The 20921-nt window shown below is 29.6% G+C and overlaps 2 protein-coding genes across 2 annotated transcripts; both read right to left on the bottom strand.

Annotated features, from left to right (window-relative positions):
* On the bottom strand, positions 1-7228 carry LOC114183028 (phosphoinositide phosphatase SAC8). Its single transcript, XM_028069859.1, has 20 exons — positions 6933-7228; positions 6388-6462; positions 5681-5808; positions 5503-5594; positions 5136-5193; positions 4315-4371; positions 4103-4136; positions 3851-3931; positions 3657-3763; positions 2606-2692; positions 2425-2502; positions 2134-2198; positions 1875-1973; positions 1662-1761; positions 1468-1576; positions 1316-1388; positions 1140-1233; positions 961-1047; positions 437-503; positions 1-341 (listed from the first exon to the last, which is right to left on the bottom strand). Exons 1-20 carry the CDS (start codon positions 7093-7095, stop codon positions 214-216), a joined length of 1782 nt encoding a protein of 593 aa, XP_027925660.1. The 5' UTR covers positions 7096-7228; the 3' UTR covers positions 1-213.
* A 5832-nt stretch (positions 7229-13060) lies between these two features.
* Positions 13061-16987, bottom strand: LOC114183324 (beta-glucosidase 11-like). The gene is made up of 13 exons (XM_028070300.1): positions 16760-16987; positions 16555-16624; positions 16397-16452; positions 16172-16247; positions 15916-15987; positions 15735-15822; positions 15349-15601; positions 15069-15184; positions 14566-14786; positions 14129-14160; positions 13949-14036; positions 13564-13654; positions 13061-13449 (listed from the first exon to the last, which is right to left on the bottom strand). Exons 1-13 carry the CDS (start codon positions 16892-16894, stop codon positions 13200-13202), a joined length of 1548 nt encoding a protein of 515 aa, XP_027926101.1. The 5' UTR covers positions 16895-16987; the 3' UTR covers positions 13061-13199.
* Between the last annotated feature and the right edge of the window lie 3934 nt (positions 16988-20921).

Genomic DNA, 20921 nt, shown 5'->3' with positions numbered 1-20921 from the left:
TTCATAACACTCCCTTCAATATTTCAACTTTGAGAAACAATATTTTTTTTTTTTGCCAACTTAAGACATGTCTAAACTTTATTTTTTGGTTTTCACAGATAACAATTTGCTGTCTGAAAACGAAAAATTGAACAACACAAACATTATATGTACAATCTGTGGAACAAGACTACACAAATTTTTACTCATGGTTCAAAATGCTTGTGAATTATATTACAGGAGACCACACAAACGTGGTCTTGAGCATAGATGCCTTCCATTAGCTTTGACAATTGCCATAACACCAGCAGTTATTCCAGCACAGAGTGCAGAAGAAACATAGTGGTGTGTATTTCGACCAGCTATAAAATAAACATGAAAATTAGAAAAACAAGAAAAAAGAACAAAAAGAAACAAGCATCCCTCTTTTTCAGATGCAAGAAACACAATTATATACCTTGCTGTAGAGTGAAGGTTGTTGCTGTCAAACCTCCAATTATCAAAGCCGATGCAACAGGGAGATACTGCATGTATACAGTTTTCCATAAAACATGTCAATGAAGTGTGATGTAAATTTCTGTCCATAAAAACTATTTAAATTTACGTGTGCTGAAATGGCTTGTTGAATTTAGCAGTGTGTATCCTTTCCATAACTAATTAGTACACAAGAATGTATGATGAAACAATCTGTTTTGTCATCAAATCATCACATAACTGCCAAGGATCAATCAATGTCACAATTCACTTAAGCCAAAACATGATCTCCAAAAACTGAAACATCTTCTACATTGTTTCATCCTTCTACCATTTGGGTGCTAGGTTAGACTATTAAGGTGTCATCTTAAGCCAACCTAAACATGATAGGTTTATTTGATGAATAGGGGCAACTATTTTTTTTTTCCCAACCAGTTCAAGGTTGTCCTGGTTTGCTTCCAAGGATGTAGGGTAGGTAGAAAAGAGAAAGATGAGGCCCTGACTTACCGTTAGAGGTTCAAAGTTATTTGACTGGAAAGGAGAAGGAACGTTTCTGCTAACATTATAGTGACCACTTATGAGATCAAGGGCATCCTGCAAAAGTTATGAAACATATTGAAGAACTTTGAGAGTGAATTGTCTCTATTTAAATGAGTAAAAGTATAATGCACACAAATGAACATTGCCTGCCGAATTCCATCATGGAAATTATTCAAGTAATATCGGGAAAGCGCGCTCACTCCATCTTTAATCATTCCAGTCATTGTTTGTTTTCCATATCTGCACATTATTTCCAGGATGTATCAGTGTCACAGAAGGGAAACATGGCAAAACAGGATTTTCAGAACCAAAAGTTCCATACCTAACTAAGTCTCCTTTTAGGGCATGAGTCCCAGCGTACTCAAGGCTTATCTCATCACCTTGCTCTGCCCACACTAGTTAAAGTACATAGATGTCAAATAAGTAGGGCAATGATTTATAAAGAAGGCAAGAACCTATTAGGGAATTCCTTACATATTCTAAATTTTCCATATTCCTCTTCGAACATTGAAATGCACTCAGAGGAAGTCAGAACTCCAATCCTCTGCAACTGAAGATTTAATGATTTCTGGGCCAGATAACACTACAAATAACACAAAGATAATCATGTCAGAAACGGAGTAAGAAAATAACAAGTCTTAGCATTCAATTATTCCCTATCAGCAAACCTGAGTAACATTTGTTCGATCAAGGGAATCAATGCAGTTTGCTCTGAAAAGTCCTATCTGCTCTTCTAGTACATTTCCTTGTCTATCTATTAAGAAATATCTGCTCAGCTGAAATAGCAATAATTAAAAACCTGAATTACAGATTTGCCAGTATACCTGGACTGTGGCAACTAGCTATTGAATTAGTATATTAAACTTATTTTTTTCCGTTACCTTTGTTTTTCAAAATCCTCTGAGATTTCATCATAGAGGATTTTCAGATTGTCAAAGTTTGAGCTCCCACAGTAGTGATGAAAATCAAAAGGAACATATCTGCCACAATCCAATATAGTAAAAATAGAAAGTTAAAAGAAACACGAAACTAGAACACCGAAACATTTTTAAGCTATATTACAGCCAAAGCAAACTTCATAATTTCATGGATATAAAATAATTGTATGCAGAAAAAATCAAATTACATTTAAATTATCACCTCGTGTTTTGCTGTTTTTGCATTTCAGCAGCATATGCTGCACTTAGTTGACCTTCTTCACCATGCTACAACAGGAAAATACAAAAAGAATTTGCTCAAAATAATAAAAAGAATATAGGATGTAGAAACTGGTTGATGATTATTATATCCATAAGGACATACTAACCAAACTCAGCCAAACTTAAAAATTTGGAGCAGACAAAAGGGATTCTGGAAAGAAAAAAAAAAACTTGCAACAAATCTTAAAAATCATTTTGGTTTAAGTGAAAAGAGAGAAGAATAAAGCCATACTTTATCAGTAAGATCAAGAGCTACAATCTCTCCGTATCTTTGCACGAGATCATGGAAATGACGCTCTACAATCTTGGGCTAGAGGAGGAGTGGAAGGGGAAAAACAAAAAGAAACATATATTAATTTAAGTCTCGTGATAAAACTGTTAATTGCTGACAGAATTGAGAGGTAAAAGTATACTGTTTCCTCGTGACTAATAACCCTAAGGTGCGGTTTATAGCTTAGATCAACGATCTGCTCCCAAAGAAGAGGAATTGAACCTCGAACCTGTGAAACAATCAGATGAAGTACAAATCACAAATTGAGAGACAAAAAATATTGATATTTGTGTGTGTGAACAAAGTGAAGCATCCCTAAGATGGAGTGGTTTTCAGTAGCCATTGCAGCCAAAATAGAAAATTTTCACGTCCAATTGCAGTACTAGCATGATAGGCTTCAAAAACTCATTGTGCCCCCGAACCAACATTGCTTAGAAATATTTGGGCAAAATTGTTAATTTCACATTTTCTATGTTCCCTATGTTTTAACCTCAGTTCCAAGACCATCTTGTTTTCGTGTGTTCCTGTCTTTCTTCATCCTTTAGACTTCCTAGTTCACTTTATGCTAATTTTTATTGATTTTGGTATGTTATTTCTCTACCAATTTCATCATCATTCATATTTTAATTCATTACGTTCTTGTTGCTCCTAGATTAATGGCGATTGTGTGTAAACTGTGGCTTATTATGTATCACGAATCACGATTTTTTATGAGTATTTATATGTGCAGTATAAATTATTTAGTTTGTATTTTAATATTTATTATTGCATTCATTCTGCTTTCCACTATAACAGCTTCAGAACTGGTTGCTATATATACACATACTTCTGTTTGTGTGAATACAAAACCGCTGTTAAATTACATTGGCTACGATACCTACAGGAAGAGTACGGAACCATTATCCCTACTCAAAACTAAGAAAATTTTAAAATCTCCAAATACACAAAGCTATGTTTGTAAAGCAAATAAAATAGTGAACCTCTATATTTTGCACACTATATTACTTATTTATCTATATTCGAAAATTTGAAAATTCATGAAAATACAGCACTCAAAGTCTTTCAGCATGTTTGACAATACTACAAATTCTCATAAACACGGACCACATGCTAGTAAAAAATATAACCAGCAGAGGAGAGAAATTATTGAAAGGAATTGCTGGAAGTTGATACTGATTAATGTATAATAATACCTGCAAAAATGAGAATTTGAATTCTTCAGTTTCAAGCAACTGTTCGGTTTCAATAAAATTAGCAGTGTCACCTTCGAAGTTAGCTCCTCTTCTCCACATTCTTGTTCCTACGTCATCATATTACCATATTATAACGAGTTTTTTCTACAAACATATAATAGTTTTATTATAAGAAGCTTTTTTGGACATTGTACCTAGACGCCGTGTACATCTCCTTGAAAATAATGTAACCATAGCATTTGAATCTTTCAACTTTAGTTGTGCTCTTTGGAAGCTTAAGCCCAGTTAAGGGGGAACATAGATTGGCTTCTTAAACTAAACAAATGCTTCATTTTTATCATATTTTTGGTAAAGACAGAATGTGAAGAACATATGCACACACACACATAAAGAAAAATGGGGCAGGGAGAGGAATGGGAGAAGAGGCAATTTAAACTTCAGGATATTCCCTTGCACTATAGGCACGATGAATCTGTCAAGCTGCCATCATAAAGATAGTTGTTAAGGAGACTACCTAATGATCTTGCTAAGAATGAAAAAAGGAAGTTCATTAAAACTTTAAACACTATTTCTTTATAAACAAAATATTTCCTTTTACTAGTGAAACTAAATGTACTTTTACTTCATCAAATAGGAAAGAACTGCCAAATAATCTAACCTTATACTCAATAAGCTCTTCCAATAGATGTTTGTTCCAGACAAATCGAGGGTCAGCCTGAAATACAAATAGAAAATTGTAACCTAAAACTTTCATCAAGTTTCTACTAATAATTGCATTAAACAGTGCCACTGGGACCAATAGGCTTTTATTTGATCTTTTCTGCATTTAAATGCATCAGAGTACTACAAATAACATGATATAACATGTTGACTCTCCCAAGAGTCAAGAAGTGTGGAAGAGTACTACAAATAAATGAAGGTCATCCTAATCAAAGCCAAAATTGAGGAGTCAATGGAGGCAGTTACGGCAAGGTTCATTCATGACTTGAATATGGATATTCTAGATGTTGTGGAGCTTTATAATACCACCACACCTTCGAAAGCCTAGTCCACCAAGCCACAAAGGTGGAGCTTCAACCTCAAAGAAGGGAGGAATACAAGAAGTCCTTTCATCCAAGTACTTCCCAACCTTGGAAATAAAAGAAGAGGTATGCAGGTAATCACTCTCCTTCTAATCCTTCCTCCTCATCATTTCCTTCAAATGATAAAAAGAAGTGGACCCAGGCAAACCCAAGTCCTCCTCCCATCAACATCATCATTCTTCTCAACCTTTTTTCTAAGACTCATTCAACAAACCACCCTACTAATATTACTAGCTCTATTTAGTGCTTCAAAAACTATTCGATTGTGAATTATCAGAATACTGAAGAGGAAAACCTCACTTTATGGAGATATCATATGCAGAAGTAAATTTCAAATCACTTAACAATGGATTTGATTACAATTATTCCCAGAAGATCAAGAAATATGTCAACTAACCTGCTTCCAGATTGGCTTGCTTGTCCACCCATCTACTAACTTGCTTCTTCTCTGCAAGCTGGTGGACATGATAATTTACATTTTATGAAAATATGAGCCATGGCATGATATGAATAAGATATGACTTAGGGTCTCAAACTTCTCCAAAAACACTTAAAGGAAAGAAAAATAAGAAAAAAAAATGAAATAAGTCTCCCATAAACTAATTTGCAGAAGCTCTCCTCATATAACTTATCTAAAACATAATCTTTAACTTATGAAAAGAACTTATTTTAGCTTACGAAGAAACATATTTTATTTTTTCTTCAAGAAGTATTGCCCAAATAATCTCATAGATGATAATAAACAATAAGTCAGTGATTCTTACTTTAATGTGATATCTGTTTCGTATGAATAGTACAAGCCTGGCATTGACTCCACTACTTTTAATAGGTTCACGAAGTAAGTCTCATCCTTTTTCTGCAAAAAGGTAGTATACGAAAGATATATCACATATACAGAATTTTAGTGCTGCCTGAATGATTTCTGACTTTATAAATCCTTACTTCTTGGGCAGTTGAATACCTCAAAGCATCATTACATGCAAGTACTCTCATGGACATCAAGCGATATACTGGAAAACCAAGGAAACTTCCAACTTCCTTCCGAGAGGTTATTACAACAGCATACGTTCCTATGTCCATGCATAAAACATTGAACCTTAATGTCTATAAAGTATGTTATGTTGTTAGACTGAGTGTTTACTGAAAAAAAAAAATTGAGAGTTCATTCCAATTTTTTCTGCTATGCAATTTACTCATGAAGAAGGCAACATATTAGACATGCATGCTTAACAAGAAAGATGAAAGAATGACAATTGTATGAACGGCTACATCAACCAAAAAAGCATTACTATGTACAAATATTGATTTGAAAACATGATTGGATTTATTTCTTCCCTGGCCAACAAACATCTCAATCAAACAAAGTTCATCAAAAGGAACAGGACCGGTTTAGTTTTTAATAGCATCCAATCTAGAACATCTTCACATGCAAAGGGACAAATGAGTCAATGTGAAAACAAAAGCAAATACAAGTATACATAAAAATTCAACATGGTAAAAGACAAAAAATGTTCTCCAATTCAAAATAACCATGTTTTGCAAGAAATATACAGTAGTGCCATTACACAGTAAAATTTGTCTGCGTCGCAATCTTCTGGAACAGTTTTATCATATACGAACTCAAGATAAAAGTACATAAGCATATCTACCTACAACCAATCTTATGGTTCCCACCACACCATAAATTGTAGATGTCCTCAATGGACTTCCAGAAAGTGTGTCACCTGCAAAGAAAAAAAATCAGAACAATGAAGATCATTACAACAAAAATGATTATTTTCAAATACTCTTTTCATAATATGCAACCTAGCATACATGGAGCTGAAACTAAATAAACAACTAAGATCCAACCAAACCTGAGGAGGTAGAAACAGTAACCTTTGGCTATAACTGATTCATAAATGTGTAAGTGAATATACTCAGCATATAAACACGACACAATCTTCCCTTTTCCACAATGAGAACCAACCAAACCAACATCCACAAACACACTAAATAAGCGTCATATCCACAAGTAAACAATATATTCATCAAATTCCAAGTCCCCCTCAAAACAAGTTTCCTCTTTTAAAATAACTGAACTTTTTAACTTATTTTCTCCGATCAACAAGCAACAAAGTTCAGACACATTTCCTGCATTTCCTGAGCAACCAATCACTAAGTGAAGAAAGTGAAGCTCAGAAAAGAAGATTACCATCATCAAGTAAACTGATGTTGCCATCAAGACGGTTAATCCGGAAGCCATGGTCGGGGGATATACGGGATTTGATCACGAACTTGTCCTGAAACTCGAGCAGTTCCAGCTCATCGTAAAGCTTGAATCTTTCAAGTGAACCCGAAGGGGGTTCAATGTCCATTGTCACAGAATTGCAGAAACAAGACAAACCCGAAGAAATTTGACCTGACAACTTTGTTAAGGCACAATATTTTGTGATATGATGAGAAAATCACAGGAACCAAATGACCATTTGTTCTTCAACAACCAAGAACAATTTAATGACTTTTTGTAGCAAATTACAATCATACCCTCTCTAAATATTCGCAACCCAATATTTTATTCGTAAAGCAGATGAACAAGTGACGTGTTGGATTTAGTTTATTACAACTAATCATGCATTTTCGGTAAGATAAACAACTAATTATATTAATATTTTAATTATAGTTATTCTATTTTAGAATTTAACTATTAATATGTACTACTATATAACTAAAACAAAGTTGTCAAATGATTTTGTTTTATGAATTATGGAAGTATTGTCGGTTTGTCAAATGTTTCCTGAAATACCCGAACTTAAATAAAGCAGAAAAAGGAAAATTAGCATACCTGAAATGTTTTGAGAAAATAAGTTGTAAATCCAAAAACTAATGTACTTTTAAACTATAATCTAATAATACATAATAAATAAGATGTATTATAAATTTATTGTTTAGTAGAATGAAAAATTATTAATAATACATACATTGTCGTAAAAAAATTATATTACTAACCAGTAAAAAAGCAATAGGTGTTTTAATAAAACATATATATTTTGTTTGATATTTTATTTCTTTTTAAAGCTATTTTTAGATGAAAAAATATGTTTTTTCTTAAAATATTATATAAAATTGAAAATAATCGAAACTTTGATATTCTTTAATCTTTATACTTTTAAAAATAGTTATTTTTATTTTATCAATGACGTTAGAGTTTATTTTAAGTGACAAAAAATACGCTGAACAACACTTTTTTATGATTAATTAAAATTAAATAAATAACAGTATTATTTACTTTTTACAAAATTAAAATTTTTATGCCGACTAACCAATACTTTTTATATTAATTAAAAATAAATAAAAACTATTGCTACATAAATTAAGAATAATTTTTTCCGTTTCAAAAAAATATAAAGAAGTGTTTGTTTGTATGTAGAATTTTCTGGACAAGTAATTAAATAATGATCTTTAATTTTAGTTTCTTAATTAATAGTTTTAGATGTTTTGGACAAGTCCGATTGTTGAACAAAAAATGAACCTTATTGAGAACATTACTACGTTTCTTTTTGTCCCTTATTTTCTAATTTTGTTGTTCCTTTTCTTCCGACAGGGGTTTTCAATATGTTGCTACTTCTATTTTTTTAGGATAATGATATTTTAATTTATTTTTTTTATCTACTTTTAACTTATTATTTTTATTATTTTTAAATTATTTATTTTAATTTCTTGTAATAATGTAATGTGATGATTTTAAAATAATAAATTAAAAATAGATAAAAAAATAAGTTAAAGTATTATTATTCTTTATTTTATTAACCACAATAAAATTTATTTTAAACGACAAATGACACTTTATATATTATTTATTATTTTATAAAATTAAATTTTTTGCATCAAACTAGTCTACATTTTTTACGATTAGTTAAACAAAAACCATTGCTACAGAAATTAAAAATAAATTTATTTAAAACTTCTTGTGTCATCAAAGTGAAAATTTTCTAAATCAAAAGAAAATAAACTTAAATACATTTTTTAGTTCTTTACTTTTTATGAAAAAGTTTAATTAAATCTCTAATTCTTATTTAATATAATTTAGTCCTTTAATTTTATAAAACAATCTAATTAAAATTGAGATTAAATTTTCATTAAAATTAATATATCAAATCACTTTATTTAATAAATTTAAATATTTAAATAAATTTTATTTATAAGTGTAGTAATTTAATGTATAAATTATAAAATAATGTTAATGTCAACCTAACCGAATCTAATTGAATTATTTTAAAGAATTAAAACATTAAATCAAATAAAAATTTAGGATTGAATTAAATTTTTTTATGAAAATTAAGAGAATGAAATATAATTTTAACCAAAAAAAAAAAATAAAAATCCAGTAGCAATCGGTCTTCATTGGATCTTTCTTCTCATTCACTATTTGTGTCCCAGAAAGAAATTAAAAACCCACACTTCAGTCTCTACGAAAAAGAATGTTCCAAATAACAAAATAGATAACGATAATGATACTTTAATTTATTTATTTTTATTCATTTTTAACTTATTATTCTCATTATTTTTAGATCATCATATCATATCACTATAAAAAATTAAAATAAATAATTTAAAAATAATAAGAGTAATGAATTAAAAGTGAATAAAAAAAATAGATTAAAATACCCTTATCTTAAAATAAAAACTATAATCACTGTTTTTAAAAGTAAAGATTAAATGATATCAAAATTTCCATAATATAGCATGTTAAACTTAAAATAATACTTTAAGAGAAAAAAAAACATATTTTTTCCCTTTTTAAATGCATAAAACAGGGCATTATATTGTTCAATTCTTTATTTCATAACATAACATCAAGGGAAGATGACAACATTATTTGACTAACAAATACAAGTATAAATAAATCATTCAAGTAACGTCATTTTAAATCATTAAATTATGTTACTTTCAAAGTTGTTGAACTACGTGGCAATTTCCAGTTACACACAAAATAAATAAATAAATAAATAAATAAATATATATATATATATATATATATATATATATATATATATATATATATATATATATATATATAACAGTTCATTGACATGTTATAGTGGACATTTAAAAAATTATAAATTGGTGAATAAAACTTTAGTGAGGTAAAAAAAAAACTAAATAAAATAAAATCAACCTTCCAAAAGGAAATTATCATGAATGGTTAATACTTAATACAATAATCCACGACGCATGGCATGTAGAAAATTCTCTTACACTAAATCCCTATGTCATTTAAACCCTTACAATAACTGTAAATAATAATAATGTATTGAATTAAATTACTTAATTAAAATATAAATTAATTTATTAAATATGAAATTAATCAAATAATTGTAACATGTAAACTAATCACGACCCTGAACGAATCATGGTCATTCACCTTATATAATCAAGTGTAATAAATTATGTTTTTCTAATATTTGTCTTGTTCTAATAAATTAAAATAAATTCCCTCTTTAATATTTTTTTCACTGTTGGTGTCCAATTATCATGACTAATTACATTTAAATGACATTTTTTTATAAAAATTATTTCACTTGTCGCATTTGGAGTATTTGCTCGATTTGTAACGATATCTAAAATTAAATTAATGGAAAATTCAATTAAAAAAATCATAAACTATTGCTTTTTGCTTATTTTATTTGGTAAGAAGCCACTTAGTTCAAACTTTGATTTAAAAATAAAAATAAGCAATACTACTTATTTTATTTAAATATAACATTATATCTTTTGAGTTAATGAAGAATTAACAAATATACATCAATATATGTAAAGATTTTAGTATAGTATTATATTACCATAATGTATTTATATATTTTTTAAATTATTCAAAATAAAAAAGATTTGAAATATCACATCGATCAAAGAGATACAACAACTTTTATATATATATATATATATATATATATATATATATATATATATATATATATATATATATATATATAAAATGTATGAGAATGAAGTAAATGAAATATAATATTGACAATTCTATATACTTTATGTTAAATTTATGTTTCACACTAACTATTTGATAAAATAAAATAAAATAAAAAAGAGTGTTTTAGTGTTTTTATGAGTTTTGTTGTCTGTTTGAGTTATGAATTACAAAGTTGTCATGTGATGCACAAATTGTAGAGAGAACGATATTTATTATTTATTACGTGCGACCGGTACACTTGTCGTTTTCCATTAACAAGTTGTATTTGTTTTTTTTTTTTATTTCCAGTTTTAGTGTTTTTATGAGTTTTGTTGTCTGTTTGAGTTATGAATTACAAAGTTGTGATGTGATGCACAAATTGTAGAGAGAACGATATATATTATTTATTACGTGCGACCGGTACACTTGTCGTTTTCCATTAACAAGTTGTATTTGTTTTTTTTTATTATTTCCAAAAGAGATAATGTTATTGGTTTCTCCTTAGAGCTAGAGAAAAAAAGTATGTGATTTTTTTAATAAAATTACATTTTCGGCCTTGTTTCTTTTATTTTTTGTACATTATCTTTGTTCCTTTTATTTTTTTTAGGTATAAATACATATTTGGTACCCCAACTTTTTCGGAAAGTTCAATTTGGTACCCGAACTTTAGGAATGTTCAATTTGGTACCCAAACTTTTTAAACGGGTTTATTTTGGTACCTTCCGTTAAACACTACATAACGTCGTTTGGCTTCTGTTGAGATGGCAATGTGCTGGGGATACGTAGCAGAAACAATGGTTCAGATAAAATGAGTTGTAATCCCCCTTTATTTGTAAACTTTAAGTGCCCTATTTTGTGGAGAGTGCCCTAATAGGTGATTTTCTCTTCTTCTGATTTTTCTAGACATTGAAGAAATGTCAAGGGCTCAATCATCTTCCTCTTGCTCTCACAATTCATGGTTGATGCGAATCAAAGCTTGTCCTGTAATAGTGGTGGCTGTAGAAAAAAAAAATCAGCACTCATTCATCAACTCAAATATAAAAAGCAGGAAAGAAAACTCACCTTCACAACCAAAGATTCTTCTTCCACTGCCAAAGCTCCGTCTTCCACCGCTGAAGCTTCTTCTTCCCAGCTTCGCCCTCTCCAACGAACGGAAGGAAATCTTCGTCCTTCTTCTCCGATCACCGAACACAAATCAACCATCGAACCCTAATTCCCAAAGTTTGCTTCTGCCCTACTTTTCTGTTCTGCAAATTTTTCGATTTCACATCCCTAATTTTGCCCCAAATCGACAACAACGGTTTTCTAAAATTTTTTACTTCACAAATTTTTTACTTGTGAATTTTTTTTTACCACAAAAACCACGTGCCTAACCATTGTTTCTGCCACGTATGCCTACACAGTGCCATCTCAACAGAAGCCAAATGGTGTTACGTAGTGTTTAACAGAAGGTACCAAAATAAACCCGTTTAAAAAGTTTGGGTACCAAATTGAACATTCCTAAAGTTCGGGTACCAATGAACTTTCCGAAAAAGTTGGGGTACCAAATCTGTATTTATACATTTTTTTTATCTTTTATTTTAGTTGTGAGTAGTTGTGGGTATGAATGACAATGAGTGAGAATGGATCGGGTCGGACATGGATAATAACTATCCACTACTCAACTTGCAACAAAAAATCTGACATGTTACTTACCTCGCTACTTGTTGGACATCCATTTAAAATATACTTGCAAGTTTTTTAAAACTCGTGGGTATCTATAGATACCCCTCATATATTTAAAAAATTATAATTTATGGATTTTTAAAATAAAATCTAAAATAAAATTACAAAAAGTATAAAATATAATGTATATTAAATTAAATATAAATTAAATTTTAATTTTATTTAATTTTAATCTAATAAAATATAAATTAAATTTTATTTTTTGTTTTTTATGAGTAATGGATACCTTCAAATACGGATAGTATGTTACTCACAATCTAACCCATTTATATGCAGAGTTTAAATTATCTATTACCCGTTATCCCAGATATCCATTTACAGTATTCACTTACTACTTGTATGAATATTTACGGGTACAGATATTTTTTTTTATCTCTATTTATTGGATTCTCCAACATAATATAATATTTTGTTTAAAAGTTTAGATTAGTTGGAAATCCATATCTTATAAGAAGATGACCAACTATATTATATAGGGAAAATTTACATCACTAGGAGCATAAAATTTGAGATTCAAATGCACGTCAAAGTATCAACGGAATTTGGGACTGACGAAATGCGCCAACCTTACATTATTTATTCCATCTTAAATTAGTAGCAAATGTGTGAAATTTTTAATTCAAAAGTACTTTCAAAATACTCGACAACTATACTTTTTATAGTAGGACAAAAACTTACATTGATCAAAATGAATATAATTTGACATCATAAACCATGTTCTTTTATTCATACACTTGGTAGCACAAAATGCAAATTATGATCCCCAAAACAGAAAGAACTTGCATTGTTATTTTATGCTGCATTATGCAGTAAGGTATCGTGTGACAGCACATTCTTCTCAATTTCTGTGGTGATCTTTGAGTCCATAGGCTTCCCCTTCAGAAAATTTGAGTACCATTCAGCAGAAAGCTTAGGTTGCCTCCTTAAGTTTGGATCATTCATATCTATGTAGTATAGACCATAACTCGTCCCATATCCACCCACTAACTCGAATGCATCCATGAAGGACCATACAAAGTAGCCTTTTACATTTAATCCACTCCTTTAGATGTGTCAAGAATGAAGCAAAATAGTAAACAAAAATCAGCATTCACGAAACAACTATGTATGAACCCTTTTTAACTTGGCTTTAAAATGAAAATCAAAGTAAAAGTACCTTAGGCCATCTACCAAACTTCCAATGTATTCTTGCAAGAACTTCACCCTCGACCCGTCCTTTAACGATGAATAGTGTGGTGTACTTTGGCCTGTAGAAATGAAAAAACTTACCATACAACTATATAACAGGATGACTGAATATGACAACAAAAAGAAACATGGAAGTTTTGAATGCTGATTTCAAGACAAAGACAATCAAGGTTTAGAAAAAAAGTTTGGGACTGCAAGGTCAAGATTAAAGTCTGCTATGGCAACCATATTGGGATTGCAATGTTTGTCCACAACTTTTCACACAAAGGTCATCATGAGATGTGATTGTAGCCACAATGTAAAACCTTCAATACTACTATGTCATGAATTGAAAATTCGAAAAATCACCGTACCATTTTCATGTATGTATATTGGTATATTGCCATAAGCTTTCTTTATTGAGTCTAGCACCCCTAGGAAAATATCCGGAGTAATTGGTACCTATAACAATCAGCTGGTTAGTGAAAAATATTTTTTAGTATTAAAAAAGTAAACAGATACATACAGGGAGCACCCTGTTCATGCTATGTTACCTCATATGGAGCTGTACCCTCTGGAGTAACTCCTACAATCAGACAAACAACAGTTAGCTATTTCAGTTCCACAAACATTGGAAGGTGGAACAACAACTGACCACAGTACAATTCCTCTTACTGGACTTTGCCAAACAATTCTCAAGCAATGACAGTTTAAAATACTAAGAATCAAACAGGATTTGTTATTGTTTGATGACATGAACTATGCTATGGATTCATGAGCAGCTTTATATGTTAATATTTATGTTTGTAGAGACATAAACAGAAGGTAAACAAAACAGCAGGTAAACAAGTCAGCTTCTTTGATGAGAATTTGTTAAGGATGAGATCCCACAGAGTAAATGAATAGCTATTTATATATAAGTAACTCGTTGAACCTCGATATAGAAGTAGTATGCAATAAAATTTGGTCAGGGAAAAAGCTTATATCATACTTTCAGTTTCCATTGCTATATCTGCTATGAAATCTCTATCCTCATTTTGCAGGTTGGCAGGATTGTTCTTAACATAAAATGAGAAGTAAAAGTTTACTCCTAAGAAGTCTATTGAGTTCCTGATCATATTTGATTCCTCTTTGGTGAAGGAAGGAAGCCTTGATCCAACATTCTTTCTCATTGTATCAGGGTAATCTCCGAATGTAATAGGATCCATAAACCTGCAGTAAAAATAATAGACATGTCTGCTGTAGCAATCAATGGAGGCAAAAATGTCGGATTTTTATAAAATGATCCAAGAGTTTAATCTTTGTCTACACATTCTTTATAGCTTAACTTACATGCAAGATAAAGTGGTGTGTCTACAAGTTTTAGGGACTGTTACATGAAGGAAAACATCAGAAAATATAGAAATCTGAACTTGGTTCTTTGCAATTCCAGCATGCAAATTTGCTATGTCAACTAGTATTAGAAAGAGGTATCTTGACTATATTGTTACTTACCACCCGATACTGAAGTCTCTGGCCCTTTGAACAGCCCTTACATCTTCAACAGAGTTAGTTTTTGGAAGATAACCAAAAGAAATGAGATTTAACCCAATAATGCCATGCTGCATTGCCTGCATAGAAAAGAGATTGTTGTATGAACAAATAAAATGACGATTAACTATTTCAAAATGACATGATGATGATGATAATCATCATCATTAATGATATCCTTTCTAATTATGCTTCAAAATGCCATACATATAGTAGAGTTGTGCATTTGTTAGATAATGTTTACCTGGTATTTCTTCCTATACAGCCTAGCAGCTGAAGCATGTGCTAACAATATATGATGGGCTGCCAAATATGGCTCAGTTGAGGAATTTCCTTTGGAGCAGTTAGATAAAGAGGTAGAACACCGCTGAGGTGGTGAGATTCCTAAATCATAGCCAAAAACTGCACATGCATTGGCCTCATTCACTGTAGTCCAGTGCTTAACTCTGTCACCAAATTCTCTAAAGCACACATCTGCATATGCTGTGAAGTCTTCCCTATATGCATACACATATAAACATGTTAATCACAACAAAAACCATTGCTCAATTTTCTAACTGATGTATTTGTCTTGTCATGAGATGCATATATATCTAGGACAATTAGAGATTTGAAGTTAGGGAACCATACACTACTCTTCGACTAAGCCATCCTTCATATTCATCCTCCAATGTTTGCGGTAAGTCAAAATGGAACAGCGTAACATGTGGCTGGATTCCTACAAGATGAGGAATTCAACAAAATTAAATATGCATATAACTTGGAAGAACCATTCTAAGACGCTAATCAAAATTTATTCTGTCTTCACAACCATGGCTTATCAGTTCATTGATGAGGTTGTTGTAAAACTGTAGACCCTTGGGATTCACTCGTCCTCTTCCATCTGTTAATACATGAAAACAACAGCATGGAAATAAAATATTGATTTATTGAGTCAAAGGTTTACTGCACCTTATCAAAATCAAAACCAAGTGTGTCTCTAATACATACACACACATATATACACATAGCTTTTATTATTTTAGAAAGTAGTTTAAGAATGCTGCTAACAATATTTGAGTGATAACCTGGAATAAGCCTTGACCATGATATGGAAAATCGGTAGGCTTCTAAGCCCGTGTCTGCCATGAGCTGAACATCTTCCTGCAGGACAATCAAGGTATGAAATTAGCTCAGAACAGGCAGCAAAGTGTTTTAGGTGAATTTGAAGTGTATGTATATATATAGACACACACACACAAAGATGCATCTTGTGTACATGAAATTTCATTTGGTTGTGCAGGATCACAGACCTTGTATTTGTGATAATGATCACACGCAACATCTCCATTACCTAAATACTCATTCCCTGAAAATGTATTTCGATAATCAATTATTTGAACAAAATAACAGCATTAAACGCTGGAAGGAAAAATTGATGCCAAGAAATATGTGAATAGAGGATACTAACCAGATGCAGCATGAGCAAAGGTATCCCAAATGCTTGGCTTCCTACCATCTTCATTCGCTGCACCTTCAACCTTTCATATACATATATATGGTTTAAGACATAATCAGAAACAGAAACAAGGACAATGAAGTGTCTACTGGTGAATGGCGATGATACATGAAAAGGAACAATTAATGAGAGAATAATAAGAGAGTGAAAGAAGAACCTGGTAAGCTGAGGTTGATGCACCAAACACAAATTCTGGAGGGAACTCATCTCTGTGCAAAGCATGAACAGCAGGGAAAAGTGCTACCAATAATATTTGTGCAAGACCAAACGCCTTCATCAACATCAACTGCATATTTCCGATGTGTTATGCTTTGAGGAGAGACAATTTCAATCTCCTTCATTTATAAGTAAGGATACTACCTTTGGAGGCGGTGCATAGTGCTCAGACACAATTTGACATAAAAAGTAAGAAATTTTCCTTCAGTATCCATGAAATTAGTATAAATTTTAAAAAGAAAAGTAATTTTAAATAATAAGAAGAAGAAGAAGAAGAATTTATATATTTTTTCCTTTCAACTATTATGAAAGTTTAAAATTTGATTTCACCTGTTTCTAAAATCAAGAAAATATAATCTCGTGAATAAAATCTCTTTCGATGATAAAAATATTACAACAATAACACATTATTAATCGATCAAAGTTGACTTATTAATGAAATTGACATATAACACAAACAAAAAATGTTACATGTCACCATCAATAAATAATATAAATTGAACTTCAAACTAATAAGACAAAGTTAAAAAAATTAGGTTAATTGTAAAACTAAAATATTATTAAACCTAATTAACAATAAATAAGTAAGTTTGTGAGCATATTTATGACATGGTAAACAGCGTCTAAGCAAAAATTAAAACTAAATTGATGGGAAGCACGTTATAATTTGTTTGCTTAAATAAATTGCCAAACCTTTATAATAACTTTTGTGGAACTAATAGAATAAGGCAAAAGACAAAATAAATTGCCAAACTTGTTAAATCATTTTTTTTTTTGTAAAAGTAATAGAATAAGGCACTATCGGTGGAAAACCACCTCAAATAGTTTTGGTCAACTTAGTAGAACATGTTCGTGCGATACATGCTATGCATTATTTTATATAAGTTAAATTTATAAGTTTTAGTTTTATTTAAACTAGATGTTGACTACACGTTGCACGGGTTTATCAACAATCATTTTATAATATAAAAATGTAAAAATATTATAATATTATATTATAAAAATAAATAATTGTAAAACTTTTTATATGATAAAGTAAACACGATCAACAAATATTCTAAATGAGCATAAAAAGAGATTTGAAAAAAAAAATCAAGTTTGTGGGTGTAAAAATATATATTAAATATTATGGATGTCAAAGCAGGTTGGGTTGGAATTTCCAACCCGTTAACCCGTTGTGACCTAGTCTGCCTAGTCCGTTCAACTAGCAGGCCAAAGACGGGTCCAGCCGTCTCGTCCGTCAACCCTTTTTTATGTTTAAAAATTAAAAGTAATTAAAATAAATAAAATTTTTATAATGTATAAACAAATATATATATATATATATTATAATTTATAAACAATTTTTTTTTAAAATTAAAAAAAAAAGTTGCGGGCCAATGGGGCGGGTTGAATTGTCCAACCTGTTTCTTAATGACAAGGCAGTCCGATCCAGTCCATTTTTGACAGGTCAAAGGTAGGACGGACCAAAACAAACCGAACTGGCCATTTTATCACCTCTATGAAATATCCTTTTGGATTACCATTGCATCCTTCAATTATGTACAAAGAGTTTCCTATTCCAGCTATCACATGGATTGGATGCTTTGATCTCTATTGAAGAGGCTTTCTTTGTGGACCTCTAATATTTCTTCATTGTCAAATATTTCTTCTTTCTTTGCACCTCCAAATTTTACATAATGACCATTATGTCTCTTCCAAATATATATATATATATATATATATATATATATATATATATATATATATATATATATATATATATATATATATATACTTCCTATTTTTTATTTCTTCTTATTATTTGGTTTGTAATAAAATTCATTTTTATTTCCAATATATTTCTTGTCTTATCCAAACTTTTATGCAATTATGTTCAAATGATGTATGTCAATTAAATATTTTTTATGTCTCACATTTGAACATTTTTACTCTTTTTTAATATTTTTATTTGTAATATATTTTCTTTTCACATGAGAATATTTAACACTATTAATTCAAGTGTTCAATAGTATAAACTTTTCATTTATTAGGTAATATAAACAATTTATCTTCTTTATTTTATTATTATTAATTTCTATTTTCATTTGAAGAACTCTTTTATTTTGCTAAAATTATTTTCGTTATATATCAATCATCGACTAAGTTGATATTTGAAAAGTTTTTTTAGATGTCTAAGATATTTTTCATTTTACCATACCCATACCCTTGATTAGACATTTATATTCCTTTGTGCGATTTCATTCAATGGTCTCTCAAATTGTTTCTAATAAGACACACATTTGATAATTTTTTTAATATTTTTATTTGTTGTTTATTTTCATAATGTTGAATACTATTTTGATATTTTTTTATATAATTATTTTTATTTTCTAACTCATTATCATATATGTAATTTTATCACTATAATTTTAAAAAATACATTTTATTTACTATAATATAAAAATTTAATGTAATTGTTATAAAATCTTTTTTATTACCATCTAACATATATTGAAGTTCAAAAAGTAAAAGATTTATGTTAAAATTTTACTCTTATTAGTTTAATCATTCTTTGTATGATTTTGATCAAGTAACATAATTTTTTTAGTATATGAAAAAAAAAGATTCCATTAGAATTTAAAAAATTGTAGTAAATAGATATTCAAAATAATTTTTAATTTGAATATTTATTTTCATTTTATATATATATTTTTAAATATTTTTAAATTTTATGAATTAGGTTTCATGTTTGCAAATTAATTGAATATTTTGGTTCTCATGAAATTTTATTTGGTATTCTAATTTGAAATGTATATAATTATAATATAATTTATTTTTAAATATTTAATATTGAAGAAACAACACTACTGTTAATATTTAATATTTAATAATATTACGTTTCCTTTATCATAATTTTGTATTATTTTATAAAAATTAATTAATTAATATTGAAATAGTATGAAAGCGGGTATGGATACGAATACGAGTATATACTCATTACCCGATGGAGATGGAGATGAGACAAAAACTTGATACATGTTGGGTTTGAGTATGAGAATTAATTTTTTGTGTGGGGATGAGTATGGGATAGTGAAACACGTTCTGGTCCCCACCCCGCTGCCATCCTTGACATCCTTATTACTGATTCTCGCACCCCCAAGTCATTTTCACACAAAAGCAACTCCAAGCTATAGTGTTCTCTTGTAATCATGTACTTGTTCAAATAAGTCACTTACTTATTACTTATGATGCACAAATACAATACGTGTATCGAATACAACACGTATCTAATACGCCAATACGTTTATTTTGAAAATAATAAGATATGATACATGATACATGCATATTGATTGAAAAATGTATAACAATTTTTAAAAATATGGTAAATATATTATTGTTATTGTGTGATTCCAAATTAAAATCATATGTATTAAAGTTGTTAACATAAAAAGTTATAAATCATTATTATCATAAAATTACTATTGTTTTATGAATTAAATATTTCATTAATAAATATTAATAAAATATCAGACACAAATACGTGGTAGACACAAATACTTAAAAGTGCGGTGGAGTGCGATGCATCATAGCTCATTACTCATTTAGCATGCATGTTTGTGCGTCTATCATCTTAACATAATTGGATAAATAGAACATTTCTATTATATTATTTATTAAAACTAAATATCGTTTATTATTAGAAGTAAATACAATATTCAATTGTTTATTCACTTAAATATATATATATATATATATATATATATATATATATATATATATATATATATCTATATATATATATATAAAATAAAGTGAGTTATTCAAGAAAGATACGCGTAAAGTTAAAGTGATTAGTCAATCATATTTCTCATGACTTATAGGATAAGGGTGGAGTAAACTTACCTACCGTATTAAAATAATGGGTTAAATATGTTTTTGGTCTCATAACTTTCAGTGAATTTTGAAATTAGTCCATTTTGAAAATTTGGACCAATTTAGTCATTCATCTGTCGAAATACGAAGATTTAGTCCTTTTAATCAAATTTTGTTAGGTTTATTTGATATTTCGTACACATTTGAGGATTGTGTTTGAGTTGTTTATACACATTTTTGCTTTAATG

The sequence above is a fragment of the Vigna unguiculata genome, chromosome 5, assembly GCF_004118075.2.
Source record: "Vigna unguiculata cultivar IT97K-499-35 chromosome 5, ASM411807v1, whole genome shotgun sequence".
NCBI lineage: Eukaryota > Viridiplantae > Streptophyta > Magnoliopsida > Fabales > Fabaceae > Vigna > Vigna unguiculata.
The sequence above is the reverse complement of the archived record's forward strand: the minus strand, read 5'-3'. Positions and strand labels throughout refer to the sequence as shown.

Bases quoted from the DNA above. Each gene is read 5' to 3' on its own strand.
- LOC114183324 (XM_028070300.1), bottom strand. From the start codon at position 16,894: ATGCAGTTGATGTTGATGAAGGCGTTTGGTCTTGCACAAATATTATTG. The intron at 16,453-16,554 runs GTTAGTATCCTC...ATACATTTTCAG, and splicing joins CTTTGCTCATGCTGCATCTG to GGAATGAGTATTTAGGTAAT. The intron at 16,248-16,396 runs GTCTGTGATCCT...ATTGTCCTGCAG, and splicing joins ATCATTATCACAAATACAAG to GAAGATGTTCAGCTCATGGC.
- LOC114183028 (XM_028069859.1), bottom strand. From the start codon at position 7,095: ATGGACATTGAACCCCCTTCGGGTTCACTTGAAAGATTCAAGCTTTAC. The intron at 3,764-3,850 runs GTACAATGTCCA...ATGATGACGTAG, and splicing joins GAGATGTACACGGCGTCTAG to GAACAAGAATGTGGAGAAGA. The intron at 1,974-2,133 runs GTGATAATTTAA...GGATTGTGGCAG, and splicing joins CAAAAACAGCAAAACACGAG to ATATGTTCCTTTTGATTTTC.